This window comes from Sander lucioperca, chromosome 10 (genome assembly GCF_008315115.2).
Source record: "Sander lucioperca isolate FBNREF2018 chromosome 10, SLUC_FBN_1.2, whole genome shotgun sequence".
Classification (NCBI taxonomy): domain Eukaryota; kingdom Metazoa; phylum Chordata; class Actinopteri; order Perciformes; family Percidae; genus Sander; species Sander lucioperca.
Window position 1 is genome coordinate 21,286,597 of NC_050182.1, and position 21,246 is coordinate 21,307,842.

At 41.3% G+C, this 21,246-nt stretch overlaps 1 protein-coding gene across 1 annotated transcript in view; it reads right to left on the reverse strand.

The window, feature by feature from the left end:
• Positions 1–21,246, reverse strand: part of oxr1a (oxidation resistance 1a) — a 251,348-nt gene that overhangs the window by 219,863 nt on the left and 10,239 nt on the right. The window contains exon 2 of the mRNA XM_031322650.2: positions 4,430–4,515. Coding sequence (XP_031178510.1) covers positions 4,430–4,446 — 17 coding nt within the window. The 5' untranslated portion in view covers positions 4,447–4,515. The remainder of the gene's footprint in view (positions 1–4,429; positions 4,516–21,246) is intronic.

Sequence of the window (21,246 nt, forward strand, 5' to 3'; positions counted from 1 at the left end):
GCTAGCAGCTAACGGCTATCTGGCTGTACACACTCACCGGAGGGCAGCTAGCAGCTAAAAGCTACTACCGCACTACTGTTTATTTAAACTTCAAGACATGACCTGTCCTCTGGAGGACATAGACACACCACCGCCGCTCCGTGGATTGTTATTGGGATGATTATCACAGAAGCCTGTCTGAATACACTCACTGGACGGCAGCTAGCAGCTAACGGCTAACGGCTATCAGCTAGCAGGGCAAGCTAATTACGGGCAGGATCGATACAAGGACCAGGGTAGGTGAATTTAAACAATGTCTGAGTTGAAAACGCATCTTGTTGACATGTAAGGGCCCTGTTCATGTGGCACAGACATATTAATTGCATTTTGTGTCTGTTAAGAGGCACAAAGGCACTCTAAAACTTGACCCGACCACTGCCGTTTTAGCTCAGGGGACGCTTGTACACGTAGCTGCAGCTTCACCGTGTTACCTGCACTGATTCGGGTCGGGGTTTTTTTCTATCTAAAGTACTCGCGTAGCTATAGTGATCAAGATTAACGTAAAAATTCGCCAGAATTCTCCTTTAAGAAACTTAAGGCCTTAAGCAATCACAACATTACAAATGTCATCAATACTCAGGGACAATCATAACTCTCCTCTTTATGGAGTTGATATATGCTAGCAGGCAGAAGCTGTAGCAAGTAAGAGCTTAAACGTGTAACCCAAATCAAAGCTATGGTGGATCACTTCATAATGTTCTCATCCAGAATGAAAGACTGGGATTAACAGTGCTCCAGTTACATTTTAATGAGCACATGCAGACACAAACAAACAAACAATCAAGCTGTGGATTTGTGCACTCCCAGTTTATCCATAATAGCGAAGCAGTTCATCAGAGGAGAGAGCACTAAACATAGTCTGAATGCTTTGGATTTATTATCCGTGCCTCTGCTCCACACTTCATTCCATTCAAATCAAAGCTAAACTGCTACGTTAAGACGTTTGAATACATTTTTAAATGAAAGACTTTTAATTTGGCTCTTGTAATATACGCAAGTGTTGTTTGCAATGACTCAAGGGAACCCAAGAGAAAAGCCAATATTAAAAACCCACAGATAAAGCCACAACGGCACATGGCAATCTCTGACAGATACACAGATTTCCTCACCCACTTTATGTTTGGTTCAGCAGTTTAGCGAGAGAAAAATGCTTTGTTTCCTATTCAGCAAAAAATGTGAATGAGCTTTTGGAGTCTTTGAATTTTAAGATGGCAGCCTATTAGAGTCATTTTGAGCGTATCCGTGTCACCGACTGTGCTGACACAGCTCACTATATATGGAGAGCTGGCTTGGTTTAATCATCTTCTCACCCACAAGTACGATGAACACACGCGCACACGCACACGCACACGCACACACACAGCGAGGAGACGGGTGAATAGATGCGGCATTGTGACAACACTCAGTCCCCATCACATTATGATACTTTATAATCCTCCCATAACCACAACAGAAACTTCCTACTGTAAACACATTCCTGTATTCTTTTTTTGGACATCCTGTCCTGACAGACAACAGACACCTTAAACAAACTTTATTTGGCATATATGTGAAGCTATGACTATCAAAGTGTAGGAAAAGTTGCAATCAACATCTTACCAATGCAGTGGCAAGTCCTCTTTGTCAATTCATTTCAGAAGACAAGCCTCGGTTTGAATTTCTCTCTTTAGTTATGGCTGGGGACTGCATGCGTTGTGCCTTTATCAACTCATCAACTTTTAAGTCCTTACTAGGTTAGAGTAAAGTAGGTTTAGAGACAGATTTCAATATGAACAGAATATTAGCAAGTATTTTGACATATGTATGGCCTTAACGGATCAGAGAACGTTCCTCCCCATTAGCTAATGTTGCTACGCCCGTTAGGCTTCCCGTTCTCGTACTATATGCGGTTTAAAATGCTACCAGGGGCAGATTATTGCCACTTGAAATTTTTTCGCATCAGTGATTACGTTTACATGCACATCATATTCCAGTTGTTGCCCTTATTCCGAAAAAGACGATATTCCGACTAAGCTGTTTACATGGCTAATGAAAGTGAATATTCCACTAATATTCCTGTTTGCAAAATATGATTTTTTCAAAGTTTTCCAGCGGTGGTGGACTTGTTGGACCATGTGAACACAGCATCTCTCTTTCATTCCTTCAACCAGCTTCTTGAAAAGGTCGGCGTTGCGATGTGTGCGAATATCCAATCTGTTGATATTCAAGTCTTTGATAATGTTTAAAAGTAGTTAGTGTTTCTCCTTCTCATCGGGTATGTTTTATCAGCTGTCGCTTGCTAGCTAATTAAGCTAACATTAGCTCCACGAGCTGGTTGAAAACGCCGTCTTCGGATGACGTTTTAATGTTTACGTATAAAGATTAACATGTATCTTGTATATGCTGCACTTGCAGATACCTTCCTTTCTCACCAGGTTGTAGTAAAACAAAACTATATTTGAAATGTCATTTTTTTATGAAAATGTGTGCACATTTTCAAAAGACATCTAAATAAATTATATCGATTTTTTTTTTTTACATGTTTTTTTCTTCCTAGTATGGGTCGTCTACACATGAATTTAACCAACTGAAATTTCCTGTTGAAAAACTACAGGGAAGCAGGCTGCAATTTCTGCACAGGACCTCCCTAGGTTATAAAGATAAAGGCTGTGAGAACAGAATAAGCTTTAAAAAATTTGGTAATAAGCATGCACTTCAACGGGTACCCTGTTGAAGTTTAAAACTATTGGATCTGCCCAGAGCCACTCTGGTAGCCTGGCTCCACCTTTCTACGTACTATATGGTAGGACCAGGCTAACAAGAGGGGAGACGACAACAACTATCGGCTTAGCATCGCTAGCGTTAGCCTTAGCCAACTCCTTCACCACTAACGGAGTGAGCTGGAAAATCAAACTGTTCCCGAACCCCGTGGGGAGGAGGGCCACAACATCATCACAACACAACTCAGCAAAGATTGTTCTTGCTCGGGCTTTAACTTCTGGATATTCGGCAGCGTTGTCACAACGGACCGAATGGCTTCGCTCGCATCTTTCTCCGCCACCATTACGGAACTCGCCGAAGGTTACCGAACCTCAACGTCATCGTTCTCAGCCACTCCCTCTGTTCGCTGATTAGACCTGTTAAAATTTGATTGGAGAAAACCCAAGAATATTGCTGCGTTCATGCCACCTGGGAATAACAGGGACCGCCCCCGTGATTACATTGTTTTTCCAACTGGCAGCGTTCACATGGTCGGGATGCGTGTTCTTCTTCTTCTGTTATATTTGCGTTTGGCATAACAACTTGTTGCATGACTGCCACCAGCTGTTGGCCGTAGCCTAGAGCATCAGGTGGTGAAAACATGGAGGCCACAATAACAAAAGATTTGCTGCTGTTTTCTTATACGAGCATACAAACAGCACATGGACAGGTGTTTGTTTGTGTTATCTGCAGGACAACGGACGGGAAAGGACACGGATAAGTTGGTGTTCTTTATACATGGGCCTATTTATGAATAATTTGAAACATGTTATGTCTGTGTATGTTTCTTGGCAGAAGCGTTTGTCCACAATAAACAGTTTGTTGTCATTGAAATATGTTCAGTGAACCAAAGTCGCCTACATCAAACGTCAGTTGTCAACGTGTCACCACCTCTGATTCCCACAGGACGTGGATGGTGAATGGTGACGTTTTCACTCGGAAAAATGTTTTTCCGATGTCTATGAACGCAGCATATACCGCAAACCCAGACGTAGTACTGAAGGAAAATGAGCGGAAGGCACTTAAATATAAACCAAACCCAAACTGAACTCTTTCAGCTAGGATTAAAACAACATTGAAGAAGAAGCAACCCAAAGTCTTTTGTTTTGATCCACCTCACACATACTGGCTAAGCAGTGTGACCACTTCTACCTCACAGTCAACAACCAGAAGCACCAAAGTGATACATGATTTATACAGACTGTGCGCTACCACAAGTCACATAAAAAAATACAGAATGTACACACAACCAAGGAGGACTGTGAACTGGGTTTCCTAATCTTCCTACGAACGCTTTGTGAGAGTATTTACACTTCAGTTTAAAGGGTTCTCTGGGGCCTTTCCATTTAGAAATCTGATAGCTTAAAAAGCATATATGGGTAAAGATATTGTGTATATAATTATATAATTCACAGACTTTATACTAAAAAAAAACAATGAAGGGGAATGTTTTTTTTTGTGTTTTGACCTGAAATCAACCATCACCTTTCTGCACATGAATGTCTTTTTAAATACAAAGTCATCCGTGGAACACCGCTGACCATAAAATGTCAGCTATTATGAGCAGAAGCCGTGTGAAAACGCTCGGAGATTTCTGCCGGGCTTTTATTTTGAGTGGATAAGAATAGATCAAAAGTGACACTGTGCTGACCTTTTGGTGCTGAACATCTTGGCAGCGTCTTCTTCCTCGTGCTCAGAGGCTTTGGGAGGTCGAGGTTTGATGTTGACTTTTCAAACCTGCAGAAAACACACACACACACACACACACACACACACACACAAAGCAAAAAGAAAAAGACAGGGGACGGGGACAGAAGGAGATAACAGTGAGATTGACAGCATCACAGTCAGGTTGCCTTCAAGTTGTCTGAATGCCTTGGCCACACTGGCCTCAACAACCTCCATTAGCTGGCCTTCAATTGAGCCATTCAAATCGACCGGGCACGGCAGGAGGCAATGACAAGGCCCGGATCCGAATATTCAAATATTTAAAAAGGTCCTATGACATGCTGCTTTTTGGATGCTTTTATATAGGCCTTAGTGGTCCCCTAATAGGGACCACTAAGGCCTATATAAAAGAGACTTCAGATACACTATTAGGCTAATACTGTATCTGAAGTCTCTTTACACTATTAGGTGAATACTGTATCTGAAGTCTTTTATATAGACCTTAGTGGTCCCCTAATACTGTATCTGAAGTCTCTTTTATATAGACCTTAGTGGTCCCCTAATACTGTATCTGAAGTCTCTTTTATATAGGCCTTAGTGGTCCCCTAATACTGTATCTGAAGTCTCTTTTATATAGACCTTAGTGGTCCCCTAATACTGTATCTGAAGTCTCTTTTATATAGACCTTAGTGGTCCCCTAATACTGTATCTGAAGTCTCTTTTATATAGACCTTAGTGGTCCTCTAATACTGTATCTGAAGTCTCTTTTATATAGACCTTAGTGGTCCCCTAATACTGTATCTGAAGTCTCTTTCCCGAAATCCAGCCTTGGTGCAGAATTACAGCCCCTAGAGCCAGTCCCACAATGAACTTTCCTTAGGACGTGCCATTTCTGTGTCTGTAGCTTTAAATGAAGGGTGCCCAGGATTTTGTGTGACAACAGGTTTCCTGCAGCAACAAAGCAGTCGCTTCATCTCTTTTCTTTCCATCTTTTTCCGTGAAATAAAGATGCCTTCAGGTGCCGCTGCCACCGAAGCTAAAAAAACAACAAAAGGTTTTGGGTACAGCCCTAGCAATGAGCAGAGCATAAACAAGCCAACATGACAAACACAATGCATGAAGTCAACTGTCAGCTTTGATAATTATTTGCTTTACTTCGCCACAAGAGCGGCGATTTAAAAACAGAGTGGAATTAATTAGCACCAAAGCTCAACTGGAGCGACGAGGCACAATTAAAATGCAATTAAAAAGGAGAACTATATACTGCTTGTGTAGGCAAACGTGTCACATGCAGGCTATTAAGTAGCACCGTCTCTGAATGGTTAAATCCCCAAACTGGGTCTCTCTAGATGTGTGTGCTATACCTAGCTGGGGGTTAATAGAGACTGTGGAGGAGGAGCTGGAGTAAAAAAAGATAGGGTTCAATAATTAATGCCGAGGTCCACGCAGGCCTCACTTCTCACCCTCTCCTGCCTGTAATGAGATGAGTGGAGGGCCAGAGGGAAGGAAAGGGAAGGAGAATGGGGTGATTAAAACGACCAGCTCGTCCCCATCTACCTTCTTTCCTCCTCAGTTATACACACCGGCATATACACATCTAATTTATAACACCTGGAGTGCGTTTCCTCTTTACTACACACTGGCAAGGAGCAGAGGAGAGCTGAATAAGCAGGCGTAAAGGTTAACAAAGTAGTGCGCCACTGGGAACATCTGATAATTCATTCAGGTGACATGAAAACCACGGATGTACTCACTTCTGTAAGTAATCTAAGGCAGTGCAGCAGCCAACTTTGTGGCTTCAATGATTCACCGCTGATAACTTCACAGACAAGCAGCCACAGAAATTCTTATTCGTCTTAAATTTTGGACATCATAATATCGGGATATGACACAAGTGTTGTCTTTTCCTGGTTTTAAAGGCTGCATTTCAGTAAAGTGATGTCATTTTTTGAACTTACCAGACTTAGGCTGAATCCCATTTCTCTGTCTTACCCCTTCCCCTTCCCCAGAGATCTTCAACAGGGGGTCCGGGACCCCTAGAGGGTCCTCATAGTCCCTGCAGGGGGGCCACCAAATTATAGTTCATTTTTGAAGGTTTTTTTCTATTCCAGATGTCTATCAATTTAAAATGTCTTAACATGAATCCAACATATTATTAGCAAATATAAATCCCCACTGATGATAGGCTTACTGGCCTATAGGTAAGGTAGTCACTAAGGTAGCCATCCACAGATAGAGTCCATCCTGAGGATTCACTGTGCCACATGTACAGTATGTGCAACATTTAAAGATTTATAAAATCATGCTCACAATAATTATTTTAATAGCTTAGTATTCTATGCACTAAACAGGTATGTATAAGGATTTAGGCCGCCCTACACTTTGTTGTAGGCCCAGTTTAATATGCAACTTAATTTTATACAACATACAGTATGTAGTAGGGGGTCCCTGCTCCGTCTCTCTTTCAGTTTAGGGGTCCTTGGTTTAAAAAACGTTGACGACCCCTGCCCTACCCCTTCGCCTTACCCCTAGCCCTTGTCCCTCAAAACAGAGTGATAAGGGCTAGGGGTGAAAACATACCCCTATGAAATGAGACACCACTTGGTTACGGTAACGTCATCATACATCATCGCTAGCTGGCTGCTACATCACCAGAGGTATTGATCACAAACTTCCAAGATGCCGTCTGCAAGCGTGTGTATGTCGATTGCGTGGGTTTTGACAACAGTGTCATAAGCATGTATATATTTTATAGTTCTTTTATGTTCACTTTGGTGGTGGTGGTGCAGATGTTCTTATCTGTGTACTACTTAGGTCTGTATGCAATAAATATTTTTTTTTTTTACACACTGCATGGTGTGTTGTATATCTGTTTCAGTTATCACCGTTTTGAATGTCATTGATGTTCAGAAACACTTTCTTTGTTAACAAAAATCTGTCTTTATTGCCCAATAAAGTAAACATAACAGGCAAAAACATTATATAAAAATATATTATATTACAGAACCATTATCAACTATTAGAACCATAACTTACATGTCACACACACACATAAAAAAAATCAACTGCTGGGTTTCTTCCGGCGTCCCTGTGTGATACAGGACGGTATATGTAAAGCACGTACCGATGTCTCCAAAGCAAGTAGTGTTATGCACTGATATCAAACGAAATTCACTGCTAATGGTGTTTAGTTAAAACTGTAGACATGTATGGAGTCCATTCAAGGCAGAGAAATGCGGGACTGTTGTTCAAATAAGCAATGTAACGTTAGCCTAGCAAACTAGCGATTTTTTAAAAACGTTTCAATTAAGAACATGGTTGCAAATATATATGTACAGGACTGTGTAGAGCACAAAACAAGACTGTCGTGATTTTTAAATCAATTATTTAAGCCGAAAATACTTACATTTATGGGACTCTCTGGTTGATCTGGCCGCCATTGTTGCCGGTTGTGCAGTGTATTCTGGGTACCCCTCGGTTTCAAGTAAGCTTGCAACTTTGCTTGGTTTTAAGGGGTATCTACCCCTTCCCCTTAGCCCTACCCCTCAATCAAAACAAGAATTGGGATAGCCCTTACTCTCACGTGAACGCGCAAAGCTAAGGGGAAGGGGTAAGACAGAGAAATGAGATTCAGCCCTAGTCCTTGTATCCACATTATTGGTGATTTTTCATATATCGCCCAGCCTTACGTTATTCTATAAAAATAACTTATTTATATTCTTCATATTATTTCTTCATGAAACGATTTTAAATACAGCCTGCAGTTAAGATGAATTGTTATGACATTGCATTACTGTCAATGTATGACGTGCGTTCGATAATGCAATTAGCTGGATTAAGGATTAGAGTAGTCTCACTGTTAGAAGCCAAACAAAAACACACATCTCAGATAAGGGTAAAAGCTGTCGTCAACAGTTTGTCACCAGTTTCAAATGCCATCGAGGGTGGCTACATCTGTACGAACACATTTTAATCCAACTAAAACTACAGCGATGCTTGCAGCTCTGTGAGGCTGTACTAATGCTGCATTCACTCAATGCTAGCGGTATAAGAAAAAGGAATACCTCCCTTTATTCCGAATTGGGAGTGTTCACACATTATTGCAAGATGGCTACTCCTACTGCTCCTCTTCTTTCTCCTCTTTCTTAACTTCAAGTTGCTCTTCCTTTTACTGTATATTGCTTGGATAAGAAATTCATTGGTTCGTGCTTACTTTAAACCCACTGGCAAGTAAAGCTTGCCTCATGATCCCAAATAAGGTCTAAATGCATTTTCAGTTTTTGTCTTGGTTCAGTATAGACCCTTGAAAGCTTAAGGGTTTGTTATTATTTTTCTAAGGGGAGTGCTGGGTTTGGTAAAGCACTCTGTGTAGTCATTTTTAAACCCTGAAACACTGTGACGAATGGAAGGAGGAGTCACATTTTCAAAAGCAATGGAAAAGGAAATTATGTGACTCTTTTAAATTGTCTCTCTGCACTCCCTGGGCTCCGAATTTTCCCTCAGATTAGATAAACAGTTCACTTTAATGAAATGAAATATTTTATAATAATTGGCTGTCAGTGCATCTATCTGCAGCCCTTTACGGCGAGGTATTTCTCATCTCATTAACGCCCCCCTGCTGCCATACCGGTATGAAATGCACATAAAAACACAACCTGTTTAAATGTGGTGTACTGCGTGGCCGGGTTGGATTAGTGGTAAAGCAGGCGCACATATACTGAGAGGTTTATACCTCGACGCAGAGGTCCAGGGTTCGAATCCGACCTGTGACAATTTCTTGCATGTCTTCCCCCTCTCTCTCCCCTTTCTCACCTAGCTGTCCTGTCAAAAATTAAAGGTGGAAAAGCCCAAAAAAATAATCTTACCAAAAAAAAAAAAAAAAAGTGGTGTACTGCTTTAAATGTAAAAACATTTTCAAAACTGATATGTCTCAACTTTTATAAGGATTGCCATGGAATTTTGTGCAGATATCCATGGTCCCCTAATGACTTTGGTGATCCCAACTTTCTCCTCCAGCACCACCAAGAGGCTGACATTTGTGGTTTTAAATGGTTTTTTGCATAATGTTTTTTTTCTTCTAGTTTTTAAATTATTTAAAAAGGAAGGAAAAAAAGGTATTTTTCTGTCTCCATGTGTTGCGTTGGCATCCAAACAGACCACACTGTTAATTGCAGGTATGTTTACATGCTGTTCAATGGGCTGCAGCTGACCAGCTAATTGGCTATCTAGCCTGCAAACACGTTAGCAGAGCACTCTTTTACATCACATTTTTGATTTGTCTAATTTATTAACCAAATAGCTGCAAATGAATGTCATTCCCATCAGCCTTGTCTTTACTGTGTCCTAATTAGCAAAGGTTAGCATGCTAACACGGTAAACTAATTTGGCTATCATGGCAAACTAAACATAAGCATGCTAGCTTTGTCACTGGGAGCATGTTGCCATAGTGATATTGGCATTTTCATTAGCTGCTACATAGTCTTTTTAGGATGTACCACATGAAATTAGGTGCATCTGACTAATGTCTCATTTAAGCCATGTGGCATTGCATTTGGATGTTTTTTTCTTCTCAATTGTTCTGTAAAGTGTGAAGGCAGACACCCACAGCTTTCGTGTTCTATGCAAAATATGTATACAGATGATATTTGGCTTTGACATTGTCACTCGCTGCAAAGATACACCTAAACTCATAGAAATAGAATGAGATTAGAATGGATATTGACTGTTTTGCTGTGGTCATTTGACTAGCTCAAAAAGAAAATGGCACGCAGCACTGTGCATTGACCCTAGAAATAGAATGAGCTGGTCTGCTACAACGGTCACAGTCACACTTCTTTGCAATGGCAACGATACATGGTAAATGATTGCAGCAATTTTTTGGTGAGCGGTGCATTGTAAGCTTAAACTGAATTAAATGAAATGGATTTTTAAGTCACAGCTAGTAGAGTATGTTATGTGCAGCACACTCAGGTTTTCTGCTTGACCAATTTTGCAACTTGGTTAGGTTTTATGCACCCACATCAAGATTTGTTTGTTTATTTCTATAACTCAGTCACATAAAGCTCATACAATTTCATTCCTCCTTTTAAATGCCTTTAATCTGTCATTTAGCAGATGTGGTATGGCTCCATTTCATATTTAGAATATGTTTTAGATAACTGAAATTAAAGTAAATGAAAATAAATGTGTGATATCTGCTGGAAACCTGGAATCATAAAATAAGTCTGAGCAAAGTTGGCGCATTGCCGTTCTGTGAAAACAAGACACATTCTGGATCATAAAGCATTGTACACTTTGTATTGTTCACTTGTATTACTATATATTAATTACTGTGTGGAGGTATGGGGCAACACCTACAAAAGCACCCTACAATCATTGTGCATACTACAAAAGAAGAGCCATGAGGATAGTAAACAATGTTGGATATCCGGACCACACTACCAATCCATTTTTAAAGACACGTGCATTGAAATTCAGGGATTTGGTGCAATTTTAAGACAGCACAACAAGTACAAAGCAAGACATAATTTACTTCCTGGCAATATACAAAAAAATGTCTTGGACAGAGAGGGGGCTTATACGGAGCCCCTAAGGGGACATGAGCAAAAAAAAAAAATCTAAAGTTTAGTTTCATATGCTCACATGAAACTTTCATGTGCGCACCCAAAACCTTTTCATGTGCGCACATGAAAGTTTCACGTGAGCACATGAAACTAAACTTTAGATTTGTTTTCATGTGCGCCGCTTTGAAACCCATTTTGCGCTGTTATGAACAGAGCCAGTCCCACAGTCAGCAGCACTGCAGCAAAGAACTCCGGTTAGAAAGGATGGCGGCTAAAGATGAGTTTATATAGATGCCAAAAGGCTTCAATTTGTTATAAGAGTCTACTAGGGTGACCAGACGTCCTGAAAAATTGGGGACAGTCCCAAAATCCAAGCAGTTGTCCTGAATCCCGAATCCTGCCGTAGTTGTCCCGAAAATTAGAGCAAAGTCTGAAGACCAGAATCTCGAGTAGTTATAGTCTGTTAGAACATTAGTTGTGAATTTTGATAACATGCATTGCTATTTTTCATTCATTCATGTTGAAATGGAGGCTCAGGCTGGTGTCGCAGGACCCGATGAACACGTAGCTAAACTTTTGGTGCGGCGTTTTGAAATTCATGCCCCCCCTCCTCACTCTGAGTTCAACAGGGACATTCTAAAACTTATAAAGCCCATGAGAACCATGGAGAGTCAACCCACAGCCGCGCCGCTGCCTTGCTGAAAATGTGAAGCACAAATGCTTAATGTCAGATAACGTCCATAATAATTGGACTTTGGGTTAGATTTTTGGACAGTTTTCAGTGGTTATGAGGAGCAATATATATAAATATATAAATTTGGTAATCATTGTTTAGGCACATTAAACCATGTTAAGCTTTTTCACGTTAAGAGTTTTAGAATGTCCCGTTCAACACCCCTTTTCTCGTATAATTAATCGAACATCGTCTTTCCTTATGTTTAATCCATTCTCCTTGCATTTTGTGTACATCCACCTGTGGAGTTGGCCAGATGTTTGTAACTGTTCATAAATGAAAGTAACTGCCCAATCCAAATCGCTGTATCCCTTGCTCCGGAACAGATTACAAGACTTTAAAATCCATTTTAAATGTCGTATCGAAACAATATAATGGTGACGACATGCAAGCAAAGCAGCAATGTCCTTATAATGAAGACCTAGATTAAAATATAGTGCAACTAACTCCTGTACTGTAGTCATTTCTCTAGCTCTCACTGTCATGGCCCAGGCTACATCAATATACGGCTTTCATGTGCTCACACAAGTTTTGCGTGCACACACAAAAGTTTCACGTGAGCACATGAAAGTTTCACGTGAGCACATGAAACTAAACTTTAGATTTGTCATGTCCTTAGGGGCTGTGTAGGCTTATAACTTAAGAGGAAAATGGAATTTTAAACAACGTTGTGTTCGCACTATGCTTAAAAGTGCATATCAATATGTGGGGTGGTTTTGTGGATTGGACTGGGGGAAGAAATCAAACAAAGTATTGTGAAAATATCAGACAGTTTAAAAAGATATATTCTAAAATGTTTTTGCGAGGTACAGAAATGAGACAGGGGAATGTAAAACACCATTATGGCGATATTGTTATTTTCTTTTTTTTTCCAATCTCTGTTTCACTCAATATTAAGTAGTGATGCTGATTATGGATCAAGAAGAGGATGAATATAGGGGTTTAGCTGTGGGGATGGATGCTGGGGCGGTAAGTGGGTTATGGAATTTATGTATTGATGGATTAGATTAGTATTAGTCTCACATTGCTAGTCCATACAGCATTCCAGGATGGGAGAAAAACGTGCTCTGGTTTATTGGCATTTCTTTAAACCAATCACAATCGTCTTGGGCGGTGCTAAGCTCCAGACGGAACAACGGCGCCACTTAAAAATGGCCCACTTGTTTTGGTGGAACGTGTAGTCGTGCGAGAGAAAACTCAGATTGGACAGATAGTCTAGCTAGCTGTCTGGATTTACCCTGCAGAGATCTGAGGAGCAGTTAACCATAGTCCTCACAAATCCAAAAAACGTTTAAAATGCCAACCCAAAGAAAGAGGAAAGTAACGAAGGCCTAAATGAGGGACATCCGGCGTAAGTGGAACGTTGTGTATATAGTAGTGGTGCAACGGATCGTCATTGATCCGTAATCCATTCGGATCAATATCTTCAATTCGGCACACACGTGATCCGCGGATTGATTTCTGAAAAAAAAAAGTTGTGCGCATGTTCAGTCCACACACAGCGTGGTCATGGCAAGCGGAGGAATGGAGGAGCTTGAACGCCCCGCGTCATTTAAATCCCCTGTATGGGAGCATTTTGGCTTCCCTGTCAAATATAATGATGAAGGAAAGAGGTTGGTGGATAAAACCGTGACGGTGTGTAGGCACTGTGGCACAAGAAAGCCATATGACCGTGGAAACACATCAAGCGTGGCCACGCATTTGAAGAGACATCACCCCGGTGTTTCTCTGACAGGAGTGAAAACGAAAGCTGCTCAACAACCGCTTATCACCGCGGCAGCCCCTTGTTGCACAATCAGACCGGGCTAAAGCCATCACAAACGCTATCGGTGTGTTTATAGGTTAATAAATTAAAAGACAAAACTTATGTTTATTTGTCTTGTCTTTTTTTTTTGCTGATCCGAAAAATGATCCGATCCGTGACTCTGATCCGAGAAACAATCCGAACCGTGAGTTTTTTGATATAGACTAGGTAGGTAGGTCTGGCTATACCACAGATACATTCTAGGATAGGAGGAAAAAAAATGGGTTGTTTACATTTCTTTAAACCAATCACAATCATCTAGGGCGGAGCCATCCTCCAGACACAGCGACGGTGGCTCTGCAAAATAGTCTCGGGAAAGCAATTGTTTTGGTGGAACATTTGCACCCCGCTAAGAAAACACCACAGAAAATATTAAATGAAGTTAACTGTTGACAATACAGTAACGTTAGCTTGCTAGCTCGGAGGTTGTTCTTATCGTTTCCCGTAGCGAAGGTATTTTGACAAACAGCAGCAGATCAGGCTTGTCTTGGCAATGTACTTTCATTCATCCAGCCCGCCACGAGTCAAGGTCTGTCTGAGGTTTCTGCCTGTAGGAAGTTTTTCCTTTCCATCTGTCAAGTGTCCTGAGATAACTCATGTTGTGATTTGACACTATAAATAAAACTGAATTGAAATGATTAGTTTAGAATAGGAGTAGGAACCAGGCAAGCAAATTGCTTCTTCTTACCTCTTTTTCAGACCTGAAATGTAAATATAATGAAAAAATGGTCAATGTAGTCCTCAAAACTATGTTCTAAAAAAAAAAAAAAAAAGGGTTGAAATGACTCAGATTGGCTGTGAAATTGTAACGTTACATATTACAGAAAAGGCAGGTCTGCATGGGACTAAGTGCACTAGTCTAAAATGGAGAGTGTAGCATTCATTCATTGTTAGCTTATTTGTATGGTTTCTGTTTTTTTCTGCATTGTCACCAATGCATACACCTACACCACAACAATGCACCAGTGGAGCCATGTGGTTCCTCCTGACATGAATGGACCTTGTCTACGTCCATCTCTATGGCAAAACAACCTTGTTTGAGGATGTTTTTCCTGCCGAGCTTCATTAAGCCAGCCTTGTGTTTCAGCTTAATTGTCTCTGTGCGTGCAGAGCATCCTGACAAACACTATCAGCATCCAAGCATGTAATGGGTTGAGGCGAATCCCTCACACAGACAGAGGGACAGCAAGTATCGCCGGTGCTCGGGTGTGCACTTTTGCTGAGAGCTGCCGGTCGTAAAACAGCAATGACACAGGGGTGTTTGGCCCCAAAACGCATAGCTTTAAGGTCAGGGCTGACAGAGGCTATTTCACACAAAACAAAGATGAGCTAAGCATGTATCAGGTGCACTGGTAACACAAACAACTGCAAACACAACAGGCCAAATGCTATCCCAGCTGACGCAAATAGAGTAAATTCTACTCTCAAATCTAAACTGTTTTAGATGTACAATTCAACTCTCCCTGACGCTGGGTTTATGAATGACAAGAAGAGAAGGTAAATACAGATATCGGCTTTGCTGGTTCCTGGATGAAATCCAGAGTGTGAGCAGGGGAAGTGGAGTATTGATCAGAGGTAGGACTAGCTGGCCCAGAATGCAGCTAAATCAGTAACAGCCATGAAGAAGTAGAGGAAAGAAAACAACCCCAGCCACGCAACAGTATAGCTCAAATACTTTAGAGCAAAGCATGGCCGGTTTCTTTTCCAATACGCCTCGGAAACATTCAATAAAGAGTCAGACAGACTGAATCGTGGGTACTCAACAGCTGAGATAATGTAGGCAATACCCTTTTGTCTAAATCAATTTCTGTTGCCAGGTATGTTGACTGTATTGATACTTGCCGGCGTACGCTTAAAGAGGGAACAGTTCACTGATATGTACGATTGGGCATCGAGTACCGGTTCCAATTTGGAATTGTTTCAAAAATTACGATTTCGAATCTGATCATCGGTTCCAAATTTAACACACAAGTTTTGGTTTCCGTGGCGCCCACCGTATTTGCAGGCACTTGTCTTGTTGGAGCCATGGAGCACAGTAAGCGGCGCTCTAAAGTCTGGCTTTATTTTACGTTGATAAAGCCCGGTAAAACTGTAAATCACCATTGAATCAAAATAAAATGTTCCTCTTATCTGTGAAATAAGCATGTGACCCATTTCAATTACACTCCTCAAAGAATTGGCATCGAGAACCGATTAGAAGCGGAATCGAAAGGAAGAATCGGAGTTGGAATCAGAATTGTTCAAATCAAAACAATGCCCAACCCTATGGATATGCAACAGCATAAGATTTATCAGTGTTTAAAAATGTCTGGTGCAGCTTTAATACAGAACATGTCTATGTTTTCTTACAGTTTAGCACAATGATTCAAAGTAAAAACTATATAAAACCAATATACTGTAGTCCAGTTGCTGCAGTGGCATTTCAATCAGGGCCTGGTTCGCTGCAGTAATATGACTCATCATCTCCCCTTCTGTTCTCCCCTGGTTGTCCCATTGTCTGGACCTCACCATTGTTTACATCTCTCCCCCCTCCAGTCCCTCATCTCTCCTTTCTTGCCAATTCATTTCCTTGGCTGTGTCTGGCGGCGCACACACAGAGCCTGATTGCAGTATGTTTCCTGAACTAATAGGGATCACATTAGCCTAGCCGGAAACACAACACCATTATGGAAATGCTCAGTCAATTACTTGGCAACGAATAAACACCCCCTCCGTTACTTTCGACTCTCATATTTGCGTTGGGCTAATGGTTACGATGCATGGTTGTTATCTGCTCAGGGGCATCTTATCTAAGTCTCCCAGAGGAACTCGGCAATATGCTCGAGGTCAGCTGTGTCATTGTTGGGTTGCCCTGGATGAGAGCGTTTACCCTGCAATAAAAGATCTCGGTGTAAATTTTGCCAGCCACTTGTCAGTTAAATGGGATAACAGATGTGGTGACTGGGTAGCTCATATGGTAGAGCGTGTGTCCTATGTAGAGAGGCTCAGTCTTCTCTGCAGCGGTTGTAGGTTCGGTTCTGACATGCGGCCCTTTGCTGCATGTATAGTTTTAGACACACTGAGCTCCTCTCTCCTCTCTCTTTCCATCTGTGTGCACTCATGTCCCAGAAATGCTTGTTACTAACTTAGCTCTGGGGAGCTCATTCCCCGGAGTCCTTATGTTTTCTTGCCCCGTGGTTTTCCTTTGATTAGTGTGGCACCTTGGTCCTGCTCGACGCTCTGCTATGCCCTGCTACACCCTGGTACGCCCTCCAGTGCCCTGCTACGCCCTGCTACTCCCTCCAGTGCCCCGCTATGCCCTACCATGCCCTGCAGTGCCCCGCTATGCCCTACCACGCCCTGCAGTGCCCTGCTACACCCTGCAGTGCCCTGCTACGCCCTGCAGTGCCCTGCTACGCCCTGCAGTGCCCTGCTACGCCCTGCAGTGCCCTGCTACGCCATGAACTACTATATTACTATTTCTAGTCATAGTTCCATTATCTTTATTGTGACTATTATTTCCACTGTTCATCACACCCCCAACCGGCACCGTCAAACACCGCCCACCAAGAGCCTGGGTCTGTCCCAGGTTTCTCCCTAAAAGGGAGTTTTTCCTCGCCACTGTTAAAACTAAATGCTTGCTCTTGGGGGAATTATTGGAATTGTTGGGTCTTTGGAATTTGTGAGTGTGGTCTAGACCTACTCTATCTGTAAAGTGTTTTGAGATAACTCCTGTTATGATTTGATACTATAAATAAAATTGAATTGAAAAACTGAATTCCCCCTTCCCTTTCATGTCTAGGCTGTCCTATCAAATAAAAGGCCTAAAATGCCACAAAAATAATCTCTAAAGAAAAAAGTAAAAAAAGGACAATAGATTCATCTTGTTGGTTTCAGTGTCCAAACATCACACAGCCTTTATTGTACTGACACTATCTTCAGGTTATCTAATTTAGACTAAAGAATGCAAATAGATTTATTCTTGATGAGTGTCAATTTTTCTTTTTAGTTGCTGGATTGATTTAGACAGAAAAGCTAAAAGACAATGAGACTAAATATAAAGTAACATAACTTCAACACATTGGAGGATTTTAAAGCCAGTTTATGGATCAGATTTCTTCAGTTTACTTCCTCATATTCCTCCATCTAACTGAGCACCAGGAGGCTCGTTCTGGCCTGAATCATAACAGCTATATCTTTTATAGACAGCAGGCTTTGGGTAATATTATCTATGCTTCTGGGAATGCCACTGCAATGAGGTTAAAATATGGAAGACTATAAATGTTTCTTAAATTACCATTTTCATTAAACAGCATACGAGTTCACGCTGGTTGAGTTCATTTATTATGTTTTATTAAAACTGTTTGAACTCTGTCCCATAATGAATGTGAATTTAAATACAAGATAAGGTAAAAAAAAAAACATGCTTGTAAAACGAGCTCACTGTAACACTAATGGCTTGGGGAAAAATTGCTATAAGGTTCTTTATAAAATACTATGGGACATGACGGAGACATCGGCTAGTACAAAAGTGCAATCGCTCTGTTGGGAGATTTGAATAAAGCTGGTAAGACTATCCTCTTGCACAAAACGATTTTCACCAACTTTCAGAGATTTCTTTGAATATTAACAGTCAGAAATAAGATATTAAATGAGTGTAAATACAGAAAACACAGTCCAAAATCCTGCATAACAATTTTGCATGTTCCTGTACCAAAAGAAAATTCATAAAAAACCTTTATACAATTTGTGCAGAAAAGGCAGTTGAACAAAGGAAGAATGCTAAATGTGGATGAAATTAGATGAGGGAACTTCATAAGAGTTAGGGGAAAGCTAAGGGTGTCTTGATTTTAAATCGAAATCGACCGAAATTAAGTCACAATCTCGAATTTTGAATTAAAAAAATGGAATTGTCGAAGCTGCCACGCCCCCATGTCACGTCCCGTCGGCTTGCCAAGCGGAAAGAAAAAAAACACACACGTGTAGCCCATAGACATATATAAAATGGACCAACAGATCCCGTTGCTCTGGACGGAGACCAGTGAAGGATATTAGAAGCACTTTATCTGTGATGGCTGAGCGTTACTGAGCAGCCTCCAACTGAGCTTGAAGACCTAGATGTGACGTGAGCAACCTGTCTGAAAGTTGGAAGTCTTCTGGTAGCTGTGCCAAGAGAAATCTCAATCATTCCCAATCTAGCAGAGACGGAGGGCGTAGGTATATGTAAGGAGATAACATAGGCACTAAAATGCTAGTTAACATTAGTAATTAAACTTAAACCGCTAATGTGAGTCGAAACCTGCCTGCGAGCTTCTCCTGTACTATACGGTAATTCCTCTACTATGCGACAGTAAGTCGCATGGTTATGACACAATCAGCCTATTTTTACAAAAACGTCTGCTACGGAGCCATAACGTGAGCTACAAGGTAATGGAGCCTTTTATACATTGTCGTGTTTCTTTAGAAATAAACAACGGACAAATAGAGTCTTTAAACTCTTCAGATGTAAAGTTATTCGCTGTCAAAGTGGCACCAAAATGAATGGCAGTCAATGGGATGCTAACGGGAGGTGATGGCTTGGTAGCATCAAAATGGCGCCAGAGGAGCTACGTGTTCCGGGGAGCGATATTACGAATCCCACTATGGCCACGCCAAACCCCGCCCTTCAATAGCATTCACACACTACTATTGGCCAGGCGTCCATGCTTACATGTTCAGGTCCTATCCCCTGACCAATCCCCTAACCCTAACCTTAACCACTCAAAGTCAAATGCCTAACCCCAACCAATCGAGCTGCTTCGTAGGGCGGGTCTTGGCGTGGCCATAGTGGGATTCGTAATTTTGCTTCCGGGGAGAGGCTTACCCCCTTGGTGTAGCCTGCTCGAGGTAACCCATTTCCTGATTGATTCTCCCACCACTCCAGTGGAGGCGCTAATGAGCTAGATTACTACACACACAGTAGCAGAAGAAGACCAGCTACACACAACGGCGCATACACCGATCGCACTCAGCTTGAGCGAAGCGCTGCCGGCACAAATGAGGTAAAAAAAACACAGGAGTGAGTCAGTTCATTCTCCCGGTTCAGTGACACTACTCGGGTTAATTAACCGGCTCTTCGGTCAGTTCGTCAACACACGTGTTCAAGTGCTGCGAGTCAGTCAACATCCTGTAACTTAGCTACAGCCAGTCAAAAGTTAGCATGGCAACTGCAGATGCAGGAGACCAATCGACAGAACTTGAACCCCCTCCTCTTTCACTGAAGTCGCCGGTGTGGAAGTATTTTGGATTTCCAGTGAGTTATGGTGGCAACGTTCACGTTGTCGACAAAAAAAGTCAGTTTGCAAGCTCTGCTATGTGCGTGTACCATATTCTTCCACTGGCAGCACAACTAACATGGCAGTTAATGTGTGTGGTACATTTTCAACTGTTCGGAAATAGTTTGTTAAGACACTTAATTGTTCAGAGAAGACTATGGACATGGCTGTTTGTTTTGTTGTGAACTTGAATGTCATCTTCTGTGAAGAAGACTGCAGTTACAAAAGAGAAACTAGATGGCAGGTTATAGATATAAGTTATTGTTACATTATGTTGTTAATAAATGTTTTAAATTTGACAATGTAGTGCGGTACATTGCGAACAAAGAGGTCAGATAATATATTGCATAAAAGTCTAGTCCAAAAATGGCATAGCAACCTGTGCTTTAAAAAAGAAAAATGTAAAAATCGAGAATCGAACTGTGACCTTAGAATCAAAAATGTAATCGAATCGAGGATTTGGAGAATCTCCTAGTGAAAGCAAAGGAAAACTTAGACATTTTGGGAAATACCCTTGTTTACGTTCTTGCCCAGAGTTAGATGAGAAGGTCGGTATCCCTCTCGTGTGTCTGCACACAAAATATGAAGCTAGAACCAGGTGACTGTTAGCTTAGCCTAGCATAAAGACTAAAAATTTTGGGAACAGCTAGCCTGGCTCTGACAAAAAAGGCAAAAGTCTGCCTAACGTCACTTTTAAAGCCAACTAAATCAACACAAGGGTGTCTCATTGTCTGATAAGCGCAAAAAAGCTTAATGTAAAAACAACAATTCCCCGTATGTTTTTACGGTGAGTAACGTGCTGTAACTACTTCCACTGTACCTAGGTAGATAGATTTTTTTTTTTGCTGCTGGCTCTACCTTCCTATTTAGTGTACAGATGCAAGAGTGGTCTGGTCTAAACCTTCACATCCAACTCTTGGCATAAAAGAAAATATGGCAAAATGTCAAACTATTCTTTAATTGATTCCTCATTAGGAGGAACTGTGGCTCTGCAAATACATTTAAGAAGGTCTGAATTTTAGTCATAAAAATCTTAAAAAAGTCATTCTTAGAAAATGTGAAATAGGTGTAACAAAATCTTGAATCAAGACTGACTTTCTAGCTTTTTCAGAGCTTTCAAGCGAATGAAACTGGCTCAGGTTTGACCACATGATGCAAGAGTGGAACACTGGTTACGTGATAGAATGCTGTTACGCTGGGATGACAACATACGACAACAACTAGGACCTGAGGCCGTTCTGACAGTCCGATCAGTTGTGACACCCTGACCATAACTATAAATCAGCCCAACAACGGTGTCCCCCACCTTTAAGAAACGTTAGCTGTAACGCTGTAAGCTACAGTATAGGAAACAGTAGAATCCTAGAAAGTTCCCTCTCTGAACATCTTCCTCAATCAACACTTTCA